The 18801-nt window shown below is 36.1% G+C and overlaps 1 protein-coding gene across 1 annotated transcript in view; it reads left to right on the top strand.

The window, feature by feature from the left end:
- The window catches only part of MMP16 (matrix metallopeptidase 16), a 288332-nt gene that overhangs the window by 136812 nt on the left and 132719 nt on the right, over positions 1-18801 (top strand). Inside the window, exon 3 of the mRNA XM_010371695.2 lies at positions 4569-4691. Coding sequence (XP_010369997.1) covers positions 4569-4691 — 123 coding nt within the window. The remainder of the gene's footprint in view (positions 1-4568; positions 4692-18801) is intronic.

The following is an 18801-nucleotide window of genomic DNA, read 5'->3' as shown; positions in this document are numbered from 1 at the left end:
TACTCCTCTAAAAAGCACTGATTTAGATTTTTTTTTTTCTTTTTAAGTTGAGTTAACTTAAATGAGGACATTAATGATTTGCCCACCTCATTTTAAAATTCTCTAAAATTCTCAAAAATTAAATCAGTATTTCATTTATGAAAATTGAAGCCATGCCATTATTTACACCTTGATAATTACAAAATGCCTTTCTTAGTTAACCCTCTACCACATGCTGCAGTGCCCCTTCCCCATGTCTTTGTTTGGGACGTCAACTTAAAATTTCTTACAAATGAGTCAGTCAAGAAAAAGAAAAAGCACAGTTATATGAGTTGTGTGTTGACACACTGAAAAAATAACTGTGTTTAAGCAGTGACACTGTCACAAAAAAGTGCTGCCTGAAAATAACGTTATTGAAAGCTTTAAAAAAAGGTGGCAACTAGATTTTACCAAGTTGCCAGTTGGTAATAAGCAATATATATGTGTGTGTGTGTGTATACACACACACACACACACATATATATATAATACACTTATATGTTAACTTTGTCTGTGGATATATGTAGTTATATAGTCCTGCTTTTTGTGTAAACAGGTATATATGGGATTTATCAAATTGATATTTGAATGCTACTAACATTTTGGTGCCTAATAAATTTATATTATCTATTTGGGCAACTGGAAATGAACCTGGCTGCTAGACTCTAACTGAATAAAAACATTAACATGCCAGTTTTGCATTTAATATTAGACAACATTTCATACATTGATGAGTCCTGTTAAACACTGACCATTCTTTATATCCGTTGGGAACTTTAGAATTTCCATAAGAAAGGACCTGCCTGCTTATGAAATCAAATGTTTAAAGTCACATACAAAAGCCTGAAGACTGATTTAGCTCAGATTCTGTGTCATGTTCAGTAGTGTGATGTGCTTTGATCATATTTATGGTATTTTACACACTTTGAGTAGGTAATACCCACTAATATTTCTGTGCCAGAATGTTTACATACAAATACTGGTGAAGTTAACATAGTGTATTCTCAACTTTACCTATCTTCTTTCAGAGTTCTTTTCATTAAATCATTAATTGGTATTATATTATATATGTTATGCTTATTTCTTATGTGTAAATTATCTACTTCGTGATTTTGTTTTATATAAGTGTCCACATACTATCTCTGCAATAATCATTTGTTAAAAGCGCAGAGTTGGAGAAAGTTATGAAGTCCCAAGAAATATGTAGGATTGTCGAAATGATCAGTATATGCAAAATGACATACAGACTTAGTTCATTTGCTTCATGTTCCTTATTGGCGACTTCACTAGGCACTGACCTCGTGCTTGGCTCTCTACCCACACTCACAGGTCAGTGGCAGATAGAGACAGACACATACAAATCAGGATACACATTATAAGACATGCTGCATTGGGGTGGTAAACTATATCTGTGTGAGATGACTATTAAAGAATAATTAGGATTCTCAGGGTGAACAAGGAGTGAAAAGTATTCCAGACAGAGGTCACTGCATGTAAGGGCAGAAAGAGTTTTGGTTCTGTAGAAACTCGAGTGGATTTTGAGAAGGAGGGCAGGGGACACCCTCACTAAGTAGACCTCAATCAGATTCTTTTTACAAAGGTATTTCATGCTCAGAACATGTAGAGAACACACCTTTGCTTTGGAAAAATGTATTGTTAGTAGTGAAAATGAAGGAAGTGTTGAGAGTGAGAGATATAAGAGACATTTTGAGGGTCGAAGGGACTAGACTGTGATTGGTTGGATGTGAGGAAGTAGTAGTAGAGGATTATACCTGGATATCTGGTGGGGCATTAGAAGATGCTAAGGCTTTCAGTTAAGATGAGGCATCAGATAAATTGGTGAAAGTTTGGGGTAGGAATATCATTTTCTTTGTATTACGTATAACATTAGAGATGATGACAGGATATCTAGATGGAGGTATGAGAGCACTTACCCCATTATATTGTACTTTTTAAATGATACATGTCTTACCTGTGTGCTATAAGCTCAGTAAGGAAGGGGCTCTTTCTTTCTTCATCTTTTAATCCATACTTTCTTTTATATATGTTAGCATGTTGTAAAAGCTCAAAAATATTGTAGGATGAATAAATCAGGATGAGATGGGTAAATGAACAAATAGTTAGAACACAATCAAATAACTATATGAAGTGGGCAAAAGCCCAAGACTTAAATAAGGAATTCAGCAGAAATGTCTTTTAGCACAGGAACCTAATATTCCTCCCTAAAATATCTGGTTTTTGGGCCGGGCATTGTGGCTCACGCCTGTAATCCCAGCACTTTGGGAGGCTGAGGCAGGCAGATCACCTGAGCTCGGGAGTTTGAGACCAGCCTGACCAACATGAAGAAACCCTATCTCTACTAAAAATACAAAATTAGCCGGGTGTGGTGACGCATGCCTGTAATCCCAGCTACTCGGGAGGCTGAGGCAGGAGAATTACTTGAACCAGGGAGGTGGAGATTGTGGTAAGCCGAGATCATGCCATTGCACTCCAGCCTGGGTGACAAGAGCAAAACTCGGACTCAAAAAAAACCAAAAATCTGTTCTTTGAAAGATGCATACACTTCACAAAGAAATATTTTACTGACTCCAACAAAAGCATGACATCACTGCCTTCATTTTTCAATTTTATACATACTAAAGTAATTTTAGAGACTATACCCTTATTGAAAATACATTTTATTCTGATAATAGTTAATTCTATTGTTTCAAATTTTACCCAGCTATCCATTTCAGGTTTGTTTGTTTTTTTACAGATTGCTTACTTAAATGTTTTCATTAGCTAAATGTGAATGTAACCATATCCCACATTAAGTAAATATATTCATATTTCATAATTACATATTGTTTGTTCTCCCAGTACTTTCAATGAGGTAACATAGTTATTAATTATATTAACATATAATAACCTTAGGAATATTATAATTTTTTGAGAATATAATTAATACCCACATATAAAAGCAACTTAAATCATCGTAGGCACACCATTAATACTTAATTGTTAGTTAAATCAGTATCTAGATATTTCTCCTATGCCAGGAGTTGTGCAAGATACTGAGAACACGAACACCCCTTCTCTTGAGTGTTTTACAATATAGTGAAATATCTCTCAAATTCTCAAATTCATTGTGTTTAGAAATACCATGGGAGTGTTAGTTAAAAATGAGAGGCCTCTGATCTCACCTCCTCAGGCTCAGTTCCATAAAGCTGGATAGCCTCTTAGAATTTAGCATTTACAAGATGTATTTTTTAATTTGGGGACTTAAAGGGGAAGAATGACTTTCTGAAGTAATTCTACAATGCATTTAAACTAGGATGGAATTTGTTAATTCTGGTAACTGCATGGTCTACATTACTGGGGTCAGAATAAGAAAGCAGAATCTTTTAATGTTTTCTGGAAACGTGCCATCTTTCTTAAGAAGTAAAAGTTATTATTTCACTGATGCAGAAAAGTTATTATGTTCGTAATAGCGGATTATTAGATTTTGTTGCATAACATGTAAATTACTTCACATGTAAATTACTTAATGTGTAAATGACTTAGAGAGTCATCTCTATGATCACTCCTTTTCCATTTAAGAAGTGTAGAAATTGTAAAGTAAATACTCCAAAAATTGTTTTTCATTTCTACTTTCTGAACCATGTAGCACTATGAATTTTCTTCTTTACCTTTGTAGTTATTAAAATAAAGGGACTAATAAACAGTAAAGTCACTTTATAAAGCACTAAAGAAAAACTACCCCCCAAATCATGAAAATCTTTCTACTTAGATGAGATGCAAGAATAGATAGAAAATGTAACAGTGGTCCAATGAGACTCTCTAGAAGAGAAATTAGACTATTTTATCTGTATATGTATTAAGATTAATAAATTAAAAGCAGCGTTTCCTTTTCAAATTGAAATACATTAAACCTTAGTCTCATGAGTGCAAAACCTCATATTCAGAAAAATATTTTTAAGCATAGAATTTGGTTATTTATCAAATATTCAAAGCAAGTGGCTACTACTTGGAAATGAAATAATGATCAAATGTAAAGAAGAAAAGGTAGAGAAATGAATATTTTATTTGAATAAACAGTTGACTGCTATGTAAATTAGAACAGAGTAGCATATATCCTCTTGAATCGTGGCATTTAAACTCAGGTAATAGATTAGAATAATCTTTGAATGTTAAAGATGGAATACTCCTTAATGGCATTTTATGAGTAACTCTAGGAATTAAAGACTTGCCCAAGATTATATACCTTGTTAACAGCAAATTCTTAGAAGCTTTAGAGTACCTCTGTCTACAGTTAGCTCAAAATAAATCAGAGAGAAGAAAATTATCTAAAGGATCTGAATAGTAAACTAGTGATTCTTGATCATTCAGGAAAAACTATGCTATCTACTTAGATTCAAAGTGCAAGAAAATTCAGTGTTCCCTTTACTTTATAGTTTGCCATTTTCATCATCACTGTCTCAGATTAACCTCTTAATTGATTTCCTTTTGAATTTAATGATTAGGGTTATTAGTAAATAACTGGAAAATACTGCTTTTTTTTTTTTTTTCAGCTGGATGAAGAAGCCCCGATGCGGTGTACCTGACCAGACAAGGGGTAGCTCCAAATTTCATATTCGTCGAAAGCGATATGCATTGACAGGACAGAAATGGCAGCACAAGCACATCACTTACAGGTATAAGAACTCATGATTAATCTCCCCTTTTCCCCATTTTTCATTACTATTTGTTTTGACACATAGTTTAGTATCTTCTGCTCGTTGCTACATGTTAATATATAGGGGTATAATGTTAACATAAGAGACTTAAAATTGCTATTGAGAGGAGAGTAAATGTTCATTAGATACCATGTAGACACTCTGAAACACTTGGGCTCTTTTGTAAACTCTTCTAGCTTCTTGAATAAATGTCAATATTATGAGGGACTTTAAATGAATGTTCTAACATATTACATTCTTTGATAAATATTTATAATCTCTAAAATAATCAAATGATATGTAAATAACTGCTATTTAAACAGAATGTTGAAATAATTAATCAGTGTTTAATATAGTCTAACCATTTTGCTTTTTATCTTTTTCTTAATTGTGCAAGTGGTTTTGTCTTCAGTAAGAAAGTATTTTCCAACCTAGAGTAACAATTGTTATTAATGGATTTTCACAGTTATTCATTTTGTAATTGAACAACTGCTTATAGAGTCCCAGTATGAACAAAGAATAATGCTAAGGCCTGGAGATGTAGCAAGAAATAAAATATGAGGACCCTGTTTGTCCTCATGGAATTTACAGTCAAAAGAAGTTGAATAGTAATATAAATACGATGCTTGTTATAAAAAGAAAGGGCAGTATGCAAGAGAAATGTAAATCAGGGTCATCCAACCCATTCTAGAAAACCAGATGAAATTACCCTAAAGAAATAGCTTTTCAACTAAGACCCATAGGAAAAGAAAGAACTTGTTAAACCAATGGGCAGAAGGGGAAAGGTACTTTGGCGAGAGGGTAGAATGTCAGGAATCATCTCTGTCAGATTATGTGAATAGAAATGATAATTTTTAAAATATTATTCTTCATGTAAATACCCCTTTGTATATGATTAAAGATAAAACAAAAGCCTCAATATATTGATTTTCTACTTATATAACTGGAACATGTCATTTGAACTTATTTTGGTTATTTGGGAGATACTTTTTTTTTTTTCTTTTTCTGAAACAGAGTCTCACTCCATCACCCAGGTTGGAGTGCAGTGGCACGATCTCAGCTCACTGCAACTTCCACTTCCCAGAATCAAGCAATTCTCCTACCTCAGCCTCCCAAGTAGCTGGGATTATAGGCGTGGACCACCATGCCCAGCTAACTTTTGTATTTTTTGTAGACACAGGATTCCCCCATGTTGGCCAGGCTGGTCTTGAAGTCCTGACCTTGAGTGATCTGCCCTCCTCAGCCTCCCAAAGTGCTGGGATACAGGTGTGACCTACCGTACCTGGCCTGGGAACACTTTTCTGTCTTCTTTTATATTCTTATGCTGTCTTCTTACACAGCTCCTAGATTATTGTCTTATGCTCCTAGATTATTGTCTTATGCTACTTACTTTAATTATTTCTGCAGATAAGAAAAATTAAAGATGAAGCAGCTTTAGGCCAAGCCCATGAAGTTGGTATTCACTATCATTTAAATTTGCTCACAAGATATTTTTATTTCACATATTTGTTTTATCATCTCTACGATCTGTATTTCCAAAGCAGAGTTAAGACAGTATTATACCAATAAGTTGATATGGAATATATAGTTATTTTCCCAATAACTGTAATGTGTATGTCTCTTCTCTAATAACCCTTTTGCCATTAGTGGAATTAGTGGTGACAGTGCTTTCTGAGAGGAAAACATGGATTCTTTTTTTTCTTTTTTTTTGGAGACAAGGCCTCACTCTGTCGCTCAGTCCCAAGTGCAGTGGTGTGATCTTGGCTCACTACAAACTCTGCCTCCCAGACTCAAAGGATCCTCCTGCCTTAGCCCACTGAGTAGCTGGGATTATTGGTGTGCACAACCATGCCCAGATAATTTTTGCTTTTTTTTTTTTTTTTTTTTTTTTTTCCAGAGATAGGGTTTTACCATGTTGCCCAGACTGGTCTTGAACTCCTGGGCTCAAGTGATCCTCCTGCATTGGCGTTCCAAAGTGCAGAGATTACAGGAGTGAGCCAGCACACCCAGCCCATGGATACACCATGAAAAGCATTTGTAGATTTTGATGAAGAATGGTCACATGGCAGAATAGAAAGCCTAAAATATACTACCAATTAGGGTAAAACTTGGATGAGATATATTAGATTTTTAAAACTAAATATATATCTTAAAAGCACTGTTGAGCTGAAATAAAAGGAAAAAACCTAAAAACCAAAAGTAGAGGGAAATTAGGAAATTTAGGAGGCATGTGACCATGTAGGTCAAGTAGAGAGATGTTGAACTTCTGTCTTGGCAGTAACATAGAGTATTAAATAAGAAACTTCTTATGATTACCTTAATAGATACAGAAAAGTGGCCAAGGAAATTTACCATCCATTTTTGATAAGCAGGAATCAAAGCAAAAAAGTACATTTTGGGCCGGGCACAGTGGCTCACACCTGTAATCTCAGCACACTGGGAGGCTGAGGAGGGCAGATTACCTGAACTTGGGAGTTTGAAATCAGCCTGGCCAACATGGAGAAATCCCATCTCTACTTAGAAAAAAAAAAAAAAAAAAAGCTGGGTGTGGTAGTACATGCCTGTAATCACAGCTACTCCAGAGACTGAGGCAGGAGAATCACTTGAACCCAGGAGGTAGAGGTTTCAGTGAGCCGAGATCGCGCCATTGCACACCAGCCTAGGTGACAAGAGTGAAACGCCATCTCAAAAAAAAAAAAAAAAAAAAGAAGTACGTTTTGTTAAACAGAAAAATGATATCTATGAAAAATACTACACTTTTGTTATATAGTTCACATACAAACTGTTGGTAAAATCTTTAAGAAGCAAAACCAATATCTGCTACCTCTCCTCTATTCAGCAACATTGTAAAACTACAAATAGAGGTAAAGAAAGAAAGGGAAGTAAAAGATACATGATTTGAAAAGAAACAAACTATCATTAGTCTCAGTTTATATATATTTCTATATGGTAAACCCAGAAGAAATTCTGATGATTGTTTAGAAATAATTAACAAATATAGTCAGCCTAAAATTAGATTTTATTTTCAGAACAATTTTGCATTTACAGAAAAATTGATAGTACAGAGAGTTCACAGAGTTACTGTGTACCCTCTCCTCCATCCCTTACATACTCTACCAATACAAATGGTTTTTCTCCTATTATTAACATCTTGCATTAGCATAGTAGATTAGTTAAAATTGATGAGCCAGTACTGGTACATTATTACTACTTAAGTTCATAGTTTACACTATGTTGTATGGTTCTATAGGCTTTGACAAATGTATAATGTCATTTATCTACCAATATAATATCATACAGAATAGTTTTCCTTCCCTAAAATTTCAGTGTTACACCTCTTTATCCCTTCTGTCCTCTTCCCAAAGCCCTGACCAGCACTGGATTTTTTTTTTTTTTTAATGTCTCCATCGTTTTGCGTTTTCTAGAATGTCATATAGTTGGAACTATAGAGAATGTAGCTTTTTTTCAGACTGGCCTCTTTCACTTGACAATAGGCTCTTAAGGTTCCCTCACATTTTTTGTGACTTGATAGCTCATTTTTTATTTCTGAACAATAATCCATTGTATAAATGTGCCATCATTGTATGTTTATTCATTCACCTATTGAAGTCATCTTGGTTGTTTCCAGTTTGGGGAGATTACAAATAAGGCCAGTATACACATTTGTGTGCAGGGTTTTGTGTAGGCATAACTTTTCAACTCATTTGGATAAATACCAAGGAGTGTGATTGCTGATATCTGAAAAGACTATGGTTCGCTTTGTAAGAAACTGTCAAACTGTCTTCTGACATGGTTATCCCATTTTGCATTATTACCAGCAGTAAATGAGAGATACTGTAGACCTACAAGCCCCACCCCCAGTGTATGGTGTTGTCAGTGTATTCACTTGTAGTTATTCTAAAAAGAGTTAGTGATATTTTATTCAGATAAAATAATTGAGATAAAACAATTACTATAAATCAATTATGTTTATTAAGATAAGCAATTTTATTGATACAGATTGTTTTAATTTGCAATTCCCTAATGACATAAGATGCAACTTTTCATATGCTTATTTACCTACCATCTCTGTATCTTCTTTGGCGAGGTGTCTTTTGAGATCTATCAATTTTTAATTGACTTGCTTGCTTTAAGATTTTCTGTATATTGTGTATGTTAGTCTTTCAGCAGTTCTGTTTTCAAATACTTTCTTCATATCTGTGGCTTTTTTTTTATTCTCTTTAAAATTTCTTTTTAAGAGCAGAAGTGTAATTTTAATAATGTCCGACTTTGCATTTTTTTTCCTTCTTGTATTGTGCTTTTGGTGTTATATGTTAAAAATCATCAGTAAACACAAAGTCCTTAGATTTTCTCCTGTGTTATATTCTAGAAGTTTAGTAGTTTTATGTTTTGCATTTAGGTCTCTGATTTCTTTTGAATAAATGTTTGAGAGGTGTATAAAGTCAGCATCTAGATTCATTTCTTTTACTTGTAAATGTCCAGTTGTTCTGACACCATTTGTTAAAAAGATCATTCTTTCTCCATTGTATTGCCTTGCTCGGTTGACTCTATTTGTGGTGGTCAATTTCTGGGCACTTTCCTTTGTTCCTTTGATATATGTATTTATTATTAATCCAATTTCACCCTATGTTGATTACTCTGACTTTATAGTAAGTCTTACTATTAGGTAGTTTCTGTTGTCTGATTGTGTTTATTTTCTTAAGTATTCTGCTGGGTATTTGGAGCCTTTTGCCTTTCAATATAAACATTAGAGTTTGTTGATTCACAAAAAATAACTTGCCATGAGTTTTGCATGCATTGTATCTATAGTTCATCTTGGAAATAACTGATATCTTAACAGTATATAGTCTTCTTATCCATGAACATGGATATCTTCCTATTTATTGAGATCTTTGACTTCTTTCATCAAAATTTTATACTTTTCTCATATGCATATTTTGAAAGATTTATTTCTAAGTATTTTACTTTTCTGGTGCTAATTTAAAGGATATTATGTTTTTCTTTTTTTTTTTATTATACTTTAAGTTCTAGGGTACATGTGCATAATGTGCAGGTTTGTTACATATGTATACTTGTGCCATGTTGGTGTGCTGCACCCATCAACTCGTCAGCACCCATCAATTCGTCATTTATATCAGGTATAACTCCCAATGCAATCCCTCCCCCCTCCCCCCTCCCCATGATAGGCCCTGATGTGTGATGTTCCCCTTCCCGAGTCCAAGTGATCTCATTGTTCAGTTCCCACCTAGGAGTGAGAACATGTGGTGTTTGGTTTTCTGTTCTTGTGACAGTTTGCTAAGAATGATGGTTTCCAGCTGCATCCATGTCCCTACAAAGGACGCAAACTCATCCTTTTTTATGGCTGCATAATATTCCATGGTGTATATGTGCCACATTTTCTTAATCCAGTCTGTCACAGATGGACATTTGGGTTGATTCCAAGTCTTTGCTATTGTGAATAGTGCCGCAATAAACATACGTGTGCATGTGTCTTTATAGCAGCATGATTTATAATCCTTTGGGTATATACCCAGTAGTGGGATGGCTGGGTCATATGGTACATCTAGTTCTAGATCCTTGAGGAATCGCCATACTGTTTTCCATAATGGTTGAACTAGTTTACAATCCCACCAACAGTGTAAAAGTGTTCCTATTTCTCCACATCCTCTCCAGCACCTGTTTCCTGACTTTTTAATGATTGCCATTCTAACTGGTGTGAGATGGTATCTCATTGTGGTTTTGATTTACATTTCTCTGATGGCCAGTGATGATGAGCATTTTTTCATGTGTCTGTTGGCTGTATGAATGTCTTCTTTTGAGAAATGTCTGTTCATATCCTTTGCCCACTTTTTGATGGGGTTGTTTGTTTTTTTCTTGTAAATTTGTTTGAGTTCTTTGTAGGTTCTGGATATTAGCCCTTTGTCAGATGAGTAGATTGCAAAAATTTTCTCCCATTCTGTAGGTTGCCTGTTCACTCTGATGGTAGTTTCTTTTGCTGTGCAGAAGCTCTTTAGTTTAATCATATCCCATTTGTCAATTTTGGCTTTTGCTGCCATTGCTTTTGGTGTTTTAGACATGAAGTCCTTGCCCATGCCTATGTCCTGAATGGTACTACCTACGTTTTCTTCTACGGTTTTTATGGTATTAGGTCTAACATTTAAGTCTCTAATCCATCTTGAATTAATTTTCATATAAGGAGTATGGAAAGGATCCAGTTTCAGCTTTTCTACTTATGGCTAGCCAATTTTCCCAGCACCATTTATTAAATAGGGAATCGTTTCCCCATTGCTTGTTTCCCTCAGGTTTGTCAGATCAGATGGCTGTAGATGTGTGGTATTATTTCTGAGGGCTCTTTTCTCTTCCATTGGTCTATATCTCTGTTTTGGTACCAGTACCATGCTGTTTTGGTTACTGTAGCCTTGTAGTATAGTTTGAAGTCAGGTAGCATGATGCCTCCAGCTTTGTTCTTTTGACTTAGGATTGTCTTGGCAATGTGGGCTCTTTTTTGGTTCCACATGAACTTTAAAGCCGTTTTTTCCAATTCTGTGAAGAAAATCATTGGTAGCTTGATGGGGATGGCATTGAATCTATAAATAACCTTGGGCAGTATGGCCATTTTCACGATATTGGTTCTTCCTATCCATGAGCATGGTATGTTCTTCCATTTGTTAGTGACCTCTTTTATTTCACTGAGCAGTGAAGAGGTCTCCTTGAAGAGGTCCTTTACATCCCTTGTAATTTGGATTCCTAGGTATTTTATTGTCTTTGAAGCAATTGTGAATGGAAGTTCATTTATGATTTGGCTCTCTGTTTGTCTGTTACTGGTATATAAGAATGCTTGTGATTTTTGCACATTAATTTTGTATCCTGAGACTTTGCTGAAGTTGCTTATCAGCTTAAGGAGATTTTGGGCTGAGACAATGGGGTTTTCTAAATATAAAATCATGTCATCTGCAAACAGGGACAATTTGACTTCTTCTTTTCCAAACTGGATACCCTTTATTTCTTTCTCTTGCCTGATTGCCCTAGCCAGAACTTCCAACACTATGTTGAATAGGAGTGGTGAGAGAGGGCATCCCTGTCTTGTGCCAGTTTTCAAAGGGAATTTTTCCAGTTTTTGCCCATTCAGTATGATATTAGCTGTGGGTTTGTCATAAATAGCTCTTATTATTTTGAGATACGTTCCATCAATACCGAATTTATTGAGCGTTTTTAGCATGAAGGGCTGTTGAATTTTGTCAAAAGCCTTTTCTGCATCTATTGAGATAATCATGTGGTTCTTGTCTTTGGTTCTGTTTATATGCTGGATTACGTTTATTGATTTGCGAATGTTGAACCAGCCTTGCATCCCAGGGATGAAGCCCACTTGATCATAGTGGATAAGCTTTTTGATGTGCTGCTGAATCCAGTTTGCAGTATTTTATTGAGGATTTTTGCATCGATGTTCATCAGGGATATTGGTCTAAAATTCTCTTTTTTTGTTGTGTCTCTGCCAGGCTTTGGTATCAGGATGATGTTGGCCTCATAAAATGAGTTAGGGAGGATTCTCTCTTTTTCAATTGATTGGAATAGTTTCAGAAGGAATGGTACCAGCTCCTCGTTGTACCTCTGGTAGAATTCAGCTGTGAATCCATCTGGTCCTGGACTATTTTTGGTTGGTAGGCTATTAATTATTGCCTCAATTTCAGAGCCTGCTATTGGTCTATTCAGGGATTCAACTTCTTCCTGGTTTAGTCTTGGAAGAGTGTAAGTGTCCAGGAAATTATCCATTTCTTCTAGATTTTCTAGTTGATTTGCATAGAGGTGTTTATAGTATTCTCTGATGGTAGTTTGTATTTCTGTGGGGTCCGTGGTGATATCCCCTTTATCATTTTTTATTGCATCTATTTGATTCTTCTCTCTTTTCTTCTTTATTAGTCTTGCTAGCGGTCTGTCAATTTTCTTGATCTTTTCGAAAAACCAACTCCTGGATTCATTGATTTTTTGGAGGGTTTTTTTGTGTCTCTATCTCCTTCAGTTCTGCTCTGATCTTAGTTATTTCTTGCCTTCTGCTAGCTTTTGAATGTGTTTGCTCTTGCTTCTCCAGTTCTTTTAATTGTGATGTTAGAGTGTCAAATTTAGATCTTTCCAGCTTTCTCTTGTGGGCATTTAGTGCTATAAATTTCCCTCTACACACTGCTTTAAATGTGTCCCAGAGATTCTGGTAAGTTGTATCTTTGTTCTCATTGGTTTCAAAGAACATCTTTATTTCTGCCTTCAGTTCGTTATGCACCCAGTAGTCATTCAGGAGCAGGTTGTTCAGTTTACATGTAGTTGACGGTTTTGATTGAGTTTTTTAGTCCTGAGTTCTAGTTTGATTGCACTGTGGTCTGAGAGACAGTATGTTATAATTTCTGTTGTTTTACATTTGCTGAGGAGTGCTTTACTTCCAATTATGTGGTCAATTTTGGAATAAGTGTGATGTGGTGCTGAGAAGAATGTATATTCTGTTGATTTGGGGTGGAGAGTTCTATAGATGTCTATTAGGTCCACTTGGTGCAGAGATGAGTTCAATTCCTGGATATCCTTGTTAACTTTCTGTCTCATTGATCTGTCTAATGTTGACAGTGGAGTGTTGAAGTCTCCCATTATTATTTTATGGGAGTCTAAGTCTCTTTGTAAGTCTCTAAGGACTTGCTTTATGAATTTGGGTGCTCCTGTATTGGGTGCATATATATTTAGGATAGTTAGCTCTTCCTGTTGAATTGATCCCTTTACCATTATGTAATGGCCTTCTTTGTCTCTTTTGATCTTTGATGGTTTAAAGTCTGTTTTATCAGAGACAAGGATTGCAACCCCTGCTTTTTTTCGTTCTCCATTTGCTTGGTAGATCTTCCTCCATCCCTTTATTTTGAGCCTATGTATGTCTCTGCATGTGAGATGGGTCTCCTGAATACAGCAGACTGATGGGTCTTGACTCTTTATCTAGTTTGCCAGTCTGTGTCTTTTAATTGGAGCATTTAGTCCATTAACATTTAAGGTTAATATTGTTATGTGTGAACTTGATCCTGCCATTATGATATTAACTGGTTATTTTGCTCATTAGTTGATGCAGTTCCTTCCTACCCTTGATGGTCTTTACATTTTGGCATGTTTTTGCAATGGCTGGTACCGGTTGTTCCTTTCCATATTTAGGGCTTCCTTCAGGGTCTCTTGTAAGGCAGGCCTGGTGGTGACAAAATCTCTAAGCATTTGCTTATCTGTAAAGGATTTTATTTCTCCTTCACTGATGAAACTTAGTTTGGCTGGATATGAAATTCTGGGTTGAAAATTCTTTTCTTTAAGAATATTGAATATTGGCCACCACTCTCTTCTGGCTTGTAGAGTTTCTCCCGAGAGGTCTGCTCTTAGTCTGATGGGCTTCCTTTTGTGGGTAACACGACCTTTCTCTCTGGCTGCCCTTAAGATGTTTTCCTTCATTTCAACTTTGGTGAATCTGGCAATTATGTGTCTTGGAGTTGCTCTTCTCGAGGAGTATCTTTGTGGCATTCTCTGTATTTCCTGAATTTGAATGTTGGTCTGCCCTACTAGGTTGGGGAAGTTCTCCTGGATGATATCCTGAAGAGTATTTTCCAACTTGGTTACATTTTCCCCCTCACTTTCAGGCACCCCAATCAGACGTAGATTTGGTCTTTTTACATAATCCCATACTTCTTGCAGGCTTTGTTCATTTCTTTTTCTTCCTTTTTCTTTTGGTTTCTCTTCTCGCTTCATTTCATTCATTTGATCCTCAATCGCGGATACTCTTTCTTCCAGTTGATCAAGTCCCTTACTGAAGCTTGTGGATTTGTCACATATTTCTCGAGTCATGGTTTTCATCTCTGTCATTTCATTTATGACCTTCTCTGCATTAATTATTCTAGCTATCAATTCTTCCAGTCTTTTTTCAAGATTTTTAGTTTCTTTGCGCCGGGTACGTAATTCCTCCTTTAGCTCTGAGGAGTTTGATGGACTGAAGCCTTCTTCTCTCATCTTGTCAAAGTCATTCTCTGACCAGCTTTGATCCGTTGCTGGCGATGAGCTGCACTCCTTTGCAGGGGGAGATGCGCTCTTATTTTTTGAATTTCCAGCTTTTCTACCCTGCTTCTTCCCCATCTTTGTGGTTTTATCTGCCTCTGGTCTTTGATGATGGTGACGTACTGATGGGGTTTTGGTATAGGTGTTCTTCCTGTTTGGTAGTTTTCCTTCTAATAGTCAGGACCCTCAGCTGCAGGTCTGTTGGAGATTGCTTGAGGTCCACTCCAGACCCTGTTTGCCTGGGTATCAGCAGCAGAGGTTGCAGAAGATAGAATATTGCTGAACAGCAAGTGTACCTGTCTGATTCTTACTTTGGAAGCTTCCTCTCAGGGGTGTACTCCACCTTGTGAGGTGTGGGGTGTCAGACTGCCCCTAGTGGGGAATGTCTCCCAGTTAGGCTGCTCAGGGGTCAGGGAGCCACTTGAGCAGGCAGTCTGTCCGTTCTCAGATCTCAACCTCTGTGTTGGGAGATCCGCTGCTCTCTTCAAAGCTGTCAGACAGTGTCGTTCGGGTCTGCACAGGCCTTTGCTGCTTCCCCTGTTGTTTTTTAGCTGTGCCCTGTCCCCAGAGGTGGAGTCTACAGAGACAGGCAGGTTTCCTTGAGCTGCTGTGAGCTCCACCCAGTTCGAGCTTCCCAGCGACTTTGTTTACCTACTTAAGCCTCAGCAATGGCGGGCGCCCCTCCCCCATCCTCGCTGCTGCCTTGCAGTTAGATCGCAGACTGCTGTGCTAGCAATGAGGGAGGCTCCGTGGACGTGGGACCCTCCCAGCCAGGTGTGGGTATAATCTCCTGGTGTGCCCGTTTGCTTAAAGCGCAGTATTGGGGTGGGAATTACCCGATTTTCCAGGTGTTGTGTGTCTCAGTTCGCCTGGCTAGGAAAAGGGATTCCCTTCCCCCTTGCGCTTCCCAGGTGAGGCAATGCCTCACCCTGCTTCAGCTCTCGCTGGTCGGGCTGCAGCAGCTGACCAGCACCGATTGTCCGGCACTCCCCAGTGAGATGACCCCAGTACCTCAGTTGAAAATGCAGAAATCACCGGTCTACTGTGTCGCTCGCTCCGGGAGTTGGAGACTGGAGCTGTTCCTATTCGGCCATCTTGCTCCGCCCCCCAGTATTATGTTTTTCATATCAAATTTGAATTGTTTATTGTTAGCATATGGAAAAACAATTGACTTTTGTGTATTTACCTTATATTCTGCAACTTTACTATAATCTCTTATTAGTCTAGGAGACTTTTTGTTGTTATTGGTACTTTTCAATATAGGATATATCATCTGTAAACAAAGACAGTCGTATATATTTTTTTCTTCCTAATCTTCCTCTTTTCATTTCTTTTTATTGTTGCATTACATTAGCTAGTGTTTCCAGTATGGTGTTGAATAGGAGTGGTAAGAACGGAACTCATTGGCTTTTCTGATCTTAGGAGAAATACAAATAGTTCTTCAACATCATGTATGTTTTAAACTGTAGATTCTTTACTAGATGGTGTTCATCAAATAGAAGAAGTCCCCCTCTATTCTTAGTTTGCTAAAAGTATATATTGTGAACAGGTGTTGGATTTTGACAACTGCTTTTTCTGCATCTACTGATATGATAATACTAATTTTCTTCTTTTGACTTTTGATGTGAAATATTACCTTAATAGATTTTTCAAATTTTGAATCAGCCTTGTGTATCTGGGATAATTCTCAATTTGACATAATGTACAGTTCTTTGTATAGATTGTTCTATTTGATTTGCTGACATTTTTGAGGATTTTTACATCTGTGTTTATGAATGTTACTGATCCATAGATTTTCTTTTTTTATATATCTTTACCTGGTTTTGATATCAAATAGAGTGATATTGGAAGTCTCCAACTATAATAGTGCTCCATGAATTTTTTTCTTGCAGTTCTATCAATTTTTTTAATGTATATGTTCTTGCTATGTTGTTAGGCACTTGCACATTAAGTATTCTAATATCTTCTTGGAAAATTGAGACCTTTATCATTGTGTAATGACTATCCCCAATAATTTTCTTTTCTATGAAATCTACTATATCTTAAATTAATGTGGCTAACCTAGGTTTTTTTTTTAATGTGCATAAAGATAATATATCTTTCTCCATACATTTACTCTTAATTTATCTGTGTCCTCATATTTAAGGCAGGTTTCTTGTGAGAAACATATAGTGGGACTTGCTTTCTGTTTTTGTTTCATTTTTTTTTAATCTATGCTATTTTTATTGGTATATTTAGTATTGACTTTTTTTTTTTTTTTTTTTTTTTTTTTTTTTTTTTTTGTGATGGAGTTTCACTCTTGTTGCCCAGGCTGGAGTAATCTCAGCTCGCTGCAACCTCTGCCTCCCAGGTTCAAGTGATTCTCCTGCCTCGGCCTCCCGAGTTGCTGGGATTACAGGCATGTGCCACCACGCCAGACTAATTTTGTATTTTTAGTAGAGATGGGGTTTCTCCATGTTGGTCAGGCTGGTCTCAAACTCCCAACCTCAGGTGATCCGCCCGCCTCAGGCCTCCCAAAGTGTTGGGATTACAGGTGTGAGCCACCGTGCCCGTCCTAGTATTCACATTTAAAGTGACTATTGATGCAGTTGGATTAATACCTACAACATTTGTAACTATTTGCTGTTGTTATTGGTTTTTTATATTTGTTTTTGTCTTCCCCTCTTTCAGTGCCTTTTCTGGTTTTAATTGACCGTTTTATATGTTTTCATTTTCTCTTAGGCTGTCAATTGTGCTCCTTTTTACAGTTATTTTTAAGTGGTGGCCTTGGGGCTTGCAATATAGATGTGCAAGTAATCTAAGTCTACATTCACATAACATTATACTACTTCACAGGTATTACAGGTATCTCATAACAGAGTTTCTAATTTAATTCTTCTGTCTCTTAGAACATTCTCTTTATTCATTTTATTTATCCATGTGCTATAATAACCCAATAAATTATTTCTGTTTTTATTTTGAAGAGTTATTGTTAAATCAGTTAAAAACTAAGAATAATAAAATACTTTATTTTACTTTCATTTATTCCTTCCCTAATGATCTTTCTTTTTTAAAGAGAGACACATTTCTGATGAACATCATTTTTCTTCTTTCTGAAGAACTTCTCTTACTTTTTTTTATTTGCAAGGCAATTCTGTGGACAAGTGTTTTTAGTTTTTATTTGTCTGAGAAAGTCATTTTTCCACTTCACTTTTAAATGATAGTTTCGCTGGATGCAGAGTTCTAGGTTGGTGGTTTTATTATTTAAACACTGAATATTTCAGCCCCCTTTCTTTTTGCTTACATGGTTCTTGAAGAGGGGTTTAATAGAATTGGTATCTTTGTTCCTGTACAGATAAGGTATTTAACCCCATTTGGCTTTTTCCAGAGTTTTCTTTTTGTCTTTTGTTTTCTGCTTTGAATATGATATGCTTAGGTGTAGTTTTTTTTAATATTTATTCTGTTTCATGTTTTCGGAGTTTCCCAGATTTATGGTTTGGTTTCTGCTATTAATTTTGGTACATCCTCAACCATTATTACTTATATTTCTTTCTCTCTTCTCCTAGTATTTTCATTGTGTGTATTTTCTCTCCAGTTCTTGGATATTCTGTTCTCTTTTTCATTCTCTTTTTTTGCTGCTTCAATGCATTTACTAAAAACTCATAGCTAATATTATACTCTGAGATAGAGATTAGATACAATATGTTGTCCTATCTCTACTCTCTCTTTAATTCAAAGTGAAATATCCGGTAACACCCAGCAATACTGAAAAAAGGAAAGGGCAACCTATAAAAATAATAATATACATGAGGTTATACTCCATAATAAACTTTACATGCTTACAAATTGACACAAAGTCTTCATTCGCTAAGAATAGAAAATAAACTTATTACATTAAAAAAAGAGAAATTTTTCCCACAAAAATAAAAGTTGGAATATATGAAATAGGTGAGGAGATGCAGGACTTGCCACATAAGGTAAGAAAAATTTTAACAATAAACAGACTCAATTTTCAATGATCTGTTTAATTCTTTCAATAAGAATTAAACAACTA

Source organism: Rhinopithecus roxellana, chromosome 9 (assembly GCF_007565055.1).
Source record: "Rhinopithecus roxellana isolate Shanxi Qingling chromosome 9, ASM756505v1, whole genome shotgun sequence".
Classification (NCBI taxonomy): domain Eukaryota; kingdom Metazoa; phylum Chordata; class Mammalia; order Primates; family Cercopithecidae; genus Rhinopithecus; species Rhinopithecus roxellana.
Note: the sequence above shows the minus strand (reverse complement) of the source record. Positions and strands in the feature narration are given on the sequence as shown.